General features: G+C 41.6%; 1 protein-coding gene across 1 annotated transcript; it reads right to left on the bottom strand.

Moving 5' to 3' along the window:
• Positions 1–1,732: 1,732 nt before the first annotated feature.
• Positions 1,733–5,498, bottom strand: LOC143846543 (EIN3-binding F-box protein 1-like). Its single transcript, XM_077355002.1, has 2 exons — positions 5,192–5,498; positions 1,733–4,327 (listed from the first exon to the last, which is right to left on the bottom strand). Exons 1-2 carry the CDS (start codon positions 5,202–5,204, stop codon positions 2,391–2,393), a joined length of 1,950 nt encoding a protein of 649 aa, XP_077211117.1. The 5' UTR covers positions 5,205–5,498; the 3' UTR covers positions 1,733–2,390.
• Between the last annotated feature and the right edge of the window lie 291 nt (positions 5,499–5,789).

Raw genomic sequence — 5,789 nt, 5'->3', positions numbered from 1 at the left:
CATGTGGGTCTGTTGGGTCCAATACTTATGATGATCTAAGATCTCAGATGCAAGATTGAGGCATGTAAAAAAAACAATTGGTGAAAGACATCTTTAGGACAATTAGGGCAAGTTTGGCTACCATGAATTTATTTTTCATGATAAAACAGCATCTCCAATTGGTGAGACAGAGTAGGGGTCAAGTGGCTAAAAAATCAGGAAACTAGTGTCTCGATGTGGTGAGAGGTGGCTAAAAATAAGGAAATAAAAACCTCTACTCAAAATAGGGACTTGTTCCTGACTTTTAGCCACTTTTCAGTAGGGGCTGTGCATTATTCGGGTATAACCGAATTAACCGTTAATTCGGTTCGGTTTCGAGGTCCAATGGTTCGGTTTCGGTTTTGGCACCAACAGGTTTTCGGTTTTCGGTTTTCGGTTTTGGAATCGGTTTAACCGAAAAAACGAAGTGGTATATATACACATACACCCCCTTTTGTTTACTAGGGACAACCCCGCTTAGTAAAAGATACTCTAGTCAAGCCGTCAAGGGGCTGTCTGGAGTAAAAAAAAAGGGTGAATAATTTTCACTTAAAAATTAAAGTCGAGCCTTTCTTTTGTGACCTAGGTCACAAAAAATCATAGATTCACAGCAGCTTCTTCTCTCCTCTCTTCACAAGGGTAATCAGTTTTGGGTTTCTTCCGTCGTGGTATCGCCTCTTCAACTCCGGCGAAAGCCACCGCCTCTTCAACCACCGACAGCCATCCTCCACCTCAGCGGCTCAGCCCCTTCTCCACCAACAAGTTTTGGGTTTCTTCCGTCGTGGCCCCGCCTCTTCAACTCCAGCGAAATCCACCGGAAACCACCACAAAGCCACCACCAAAACCGAAAATTTTCAGTGAATTCGGTTAAAACCGAAAAACCGATTTCGGTTCGGTTCTCACATAATCGGTTTCGGTTTTGGTTCCAAAATTTGAGTAACCGAAATATGTTCGGTTTCACCTTTTCGGTTATGTCGGTTAGGTTTAAACCGAATGAGCACCCCTACATTTCAGCCCCATCTCAATCGTCTCCCTCAAATCTCTCTACTTCTTCCACCCGCCCCATCCTCTCTCACGACTTGGAGACACAAATTTATCATGGGGAAAAAAAATTCCTGGCATATAATCAAAGTTAATAGGCCAGATATTCAAGGACCGTCTCCCAGTACATGTGGCAATGAATCTACGTATGAATCAAATGTTTGATGGCTGAAATCATTTCATCCAAGATCCAATGGACTGGATGAGCCGTTATTACAGATAAGATCATAAGATATCTGTGTCTTATCTATACAATTAGAAGTTTTAGAAAGCACAAAGGGCCATCTTACTTATCGGGTCAGGTTGAGAGATGGACAAGAGCATTGATAGTGAAATATTCAAAATAACATAATAACATTACAGAAGCGTTTTAAAATACAAACGTGGGCCAAAACGCAACTAAAGTAAAGCTCATAGTCATCAACTCGGCGAGATCTAACACAGTAGACCCAACTGAGTCATAGGTTTTTACAGTCTTAGTTCCAAGAGAATTTTCAAACTATGATTACACGGTTACACCTACTCTCCTCTTTAGATTGATTTTTCAATTGGAGTATTATGCCCGTTTTAACAAGAACAATACTACCTTACATTTTGTTAAATTCGTGCTTGCCATGCTTGATTGGAGTTTGAGGACTATGAATTATGAAACAAAACAATACACAGATTCCACTCACACAATGACTTTATTCATTTCATGTATAGAAGTTGCAGAGTACAGTTACAGGAGCCTGTAAAACTAGAGCTTGGTAAAAAAACAACCCGAGGGTCGTCATGGCAGACTCAAAAGAACCTGTTGCCATTGCCAAAGCCCATGACTTTCCAGACATCGAAGGAACTGCCACAAGCAATAACCCTCTCTGAAACCACCAAACACAAGAACTTCCACTGAAAGAGAACAAGGCTCAATCACATGGAAACTGAAGACACCAATAACTTCAAGACAGAAAAGATTGGCCAAAACATCGACCATCACACAACCAGTACAACTATAGAGAACCAAAAAAAAAAACAGAGATCCCTTCAAACCCAGGACTTGGTAGCTGTATTCTCAAGAACATTGGCCATCAAAAGGAGCTCCCACCCAGGGTAGCCAAAAGAACAGGTTTCGCTAAATAAGGAAACCTGCAAAAAAGGGGAGAGAAGGCAAAGTTCTTGGAAAACAACCAAGCCATGAGGGTAAGGAAAATCCCCATTACTGAGATGGAACCACAAAACCTAACTGGAATACTACCCAAGTAAGCTGAATCCATGGGATATTGATGCTTCTACTGCTACTGTTTTTCCTGTACTTTTTCTTTGTAGGGGTACTATAGCTCTCCTTCCTCTATTCAGTAAAGGATGTCGCACCACCACAGCTTCTCCCCAAGCAACTCCATTGCCTTCCTACTGATTAAATTGCAATGCTGGAGATTCAACCCCACCAGAGATTGCCCGAGATTTCGCAAAAATGGCACACTCTTGTCTGATAATAGAGAACAACCCAACAGAGAGAGGACCTGCATGTTGAGCTGCTTTGCACAGGCCAAGGAAGCAACACCCAGATCAGTGACTCCAGACCTCGATATGTCAAGGTCGAGAAGGGAAGCACAGTTCTCTGCCAGTGCCACCAAACTCCCATCGGTGATCTTCCTACAACCATCAAGGCTCAGCTGTTGGAGTGTCTTTCCATGCAACCTCGCCATGGCCAATACCACCATATCAGAGAGATTGATGCAGCCAGCAAGGTTGACCCTAACAAGCCCCGATTCGCAGCTCTCAAGGAGAGACATGAGCCCAGCGTCTGTTGCTGCGTAAAGTCCACCAAGGTCTACATTCTTTAAATGTGGGCATAGTTTCCCTACCATGGCTAATCCAGCACTACCAAAACCAGGGCAGTTGCGAATGGTAAGGGATTGAAGAGAATTGCAAGGAGGAAGCAGAGTCGAACCAAAAACTCCATCTCTAATTCCAGTACATTTTGCCAGAGATAGTGCCTTCAACGTTGTTCCACAGTTCGAAAGTGCACCAAGAACACCACACTGGGTGATCCCATTGCATTCCTCGAGCTCCAGGCTTTCAAGGCACCACGCCAATTTCGCAAAAGCATTCAGCCCATTGTCAGACAAGAAGGAACACCTGCGAAGAGTCAGCTGCTTAAGGTTTGGGCAACCGTATCCCACAGCTTGGAGTCCTATATCTGTTAAACCACGGCATGAGGTGATTGTAAAGGAGTTTAGCTTTTGCAAACCAATTGCCTTGCCCAGGACCAGGAAACCATTCTCACTCACGTTCTGCAGGCTAATGAGAGAGAGATCTGTAACAGAGATTCCATAACGTTCTATGAACGCAAGAGAGACATCGGTGATGTTAATAGACTCAAGTTTGATCTTTGTAAGGACAGTTGGGGTTGATGAAACAAGACTACCGACTCCTTTGTCCCCCACAAGCTCGCAGTCCTTGATGGAAATAGATTTTAGATTCAAGCAGCAGCGGCCAATAGCCTGCAGACCCTCATTCCCAATCTTAGAGCACGATTCTATCGTTAACTTACTCAAATTCGGGCAGTTCTCAGCAATAGCAAGCAAACCCTTGTCAGATATAGAAGGGCATTGACAAAGGTCAAGCTTCTCTAACATATGGCACCCATTTGCAATCTCAGATAAACCTTCATCACTGATAGAAGCAACATTCCACAGTGAAAGAACTTTAAGAGATGGGCATCCATGAGCGATTGCAGAAAGACCCAAATTTGTGACTCCGCGAGTAGAATTGCTCCCTCTGATCACAAGCTTTCCCAGCCCACCACGACTATAAGTGCCCACAGCCATAGCAGCAAGTCTAATATCGGTTGCTTTCTTCCCCTCCAAGCACCTGGTAAGATGCCCATTATTCTCAAATTCTTCTTCTTCATTACCCACAACGCCATTAAAATTTGAAACTTGTTGTGCAGTCTGGTTCAGAGAGAGACTTGGTTTGTCACTACAGATTTCAGCCCTGCGAATGCTGCTCTGAAGCAAGAGCCAACGCTTGGAAACACAGGCACAGGCACTCCTCTCTTGGCCTCCGGGCAACCGTCTGAAAATCTCAAAGAGGCATTCGTCAGGAAGAAGTTCAATGGAGGCCTGCTTCTCTTGCTCAGCCGTTTGTCTGAAAACAAATGGGGCACTGATGCGTGATCTCTTGCGAGGTGGGCAGTAAACATCGATGTGAGAACCAAGAGACAAAATGATGCTTGAATCCATGAGATTTGAGTATAATGTCCCAGCAGGGAGGAGATCGTCATCACCTGAAATGAAATATTAAAAACCCAATTCAGCTCTAATCCATCTGAATCTGAACATATCACAAAGGATGAAAACAATACTAAAAATCTTTATACTATCATGGCAAAGGTAAAATGGATCTCCTATTCGATTCACAGACCTGAACTACAAAATTAACCCTAATCACACAATATCCTCAATAAAAAAAAATCAGCTAAATATCACCCTGACGGTCAGGGAAAACCAAAGAACCGATGCAATCAAAGCAAAACACAAGAAAACTCAGAGAAATATCAAATAGCTATTTAAATAAGGTATCTTCAATACCAAAAAAACCCAGACAACACCTACAAAAAAAAAAATGTCCCTCAAGATCAAATAAACCGCCCAGAAAAAGCTCGGTCTAAAAACAAAACTTAGAACTAGAAAATCCAAATCACAAAAAGGAAGGCATGTCAAAGAAGACCCTAATAATCTCAAAATCTTCTTGTTTTTTTTTTTTTTTTGAAAATGAATTTAGTTATACCTAAAACTTCTAATCCGACCAGATATAAATATGAAAGGCTCACAGGAAGAAGATCTATAATCGAACTCTACAATCAGAAACAATCTCTAATAAAATCTTAAAACAACAAAATTCAAAACAATACCACGAAAATATAAAAGAAGAAACCCTAACAATTACCTGATCTACAAACAGAGCACTAAACCCACAATCAAAAAACTAAAACTCTACGATCTAAATCCAAAACTTAAAAAACCCGTTCATATCTACAAAAAGAAGCCTGAAATCCCCAAGACCCATATCAGACACCAAGGAATCTGCAAATAAAAAACCCTAACAATCAAACAAAACCCAACTATGTACAAGAAGATCCGAAACTTACCGAGGGAAGCCATGAATAAATCTGAACAAAACCCTTGAAACTGAATCCGATAAGTTCAACAAAAAACCCTCGTTCGAGAGCAAAAAAAGCAAGAAGAAGCAAAAACAGGAGAAGCTGAATCAGACCCAAAACTCCAAAAGCTAAATGCATCACAGAATTAGAACACCGGGGTTCATCAGAAACCCTGAGTAGGGTTAAAAAAAAAAGGAACCTAAAAAAGGCAGAAGAGAGGAAGAGAGAAATGTGTGTGATTGGGTTCTTCGCATTTGGCCTTTTAAGCCCATCTCTCTCTCTCTCTCTCTCTCTCTTCATATGTTCAATGTATCAGTCCAGAAACTCTTTTTTTGGATTGGTGCATTGACACATCGTACACGCGTACTCCTAGTCCTATCATCCTATGGTCCTATCTTGCCTTTTTAGTTCTTTTTTCCATAAATAATGTATTTTATAAGGGAAAAATTAGTTCTTATTGGGGTCTTGTTATCTGTAATGAATTGTGTTTAGTCGGTGATTACTTGGTGATTAAGGGTATCTTAATACTTTGTTTTGATATATTCGTCCCCTTTTCTTCCCTGGACCACCCCCTGTCGTGTATTTA

This window comes from Tasmannia lanceolata, unplaced genomic scaffold, assembly GCF_043159265.1.
Source record: "Tasmannia lanceolata isolate RefF3 unplaced genomic scaffold, GAP_Taslan_0.1 ptg000015l, whole genome shotgun sequence".
Taxonomy (NCBI): domain Eukaryota; kingdom Viridiplantae; phylum Streptophyta; class Magnoliopsida; order Canellales; family Winteraceae; genus Tasmannia; species Tasmannia lanceolata.
Note: the sequence above shows the minus strand (reverse complement) of the source record. Positions and strands in the feature narration are given on the sequence as shown.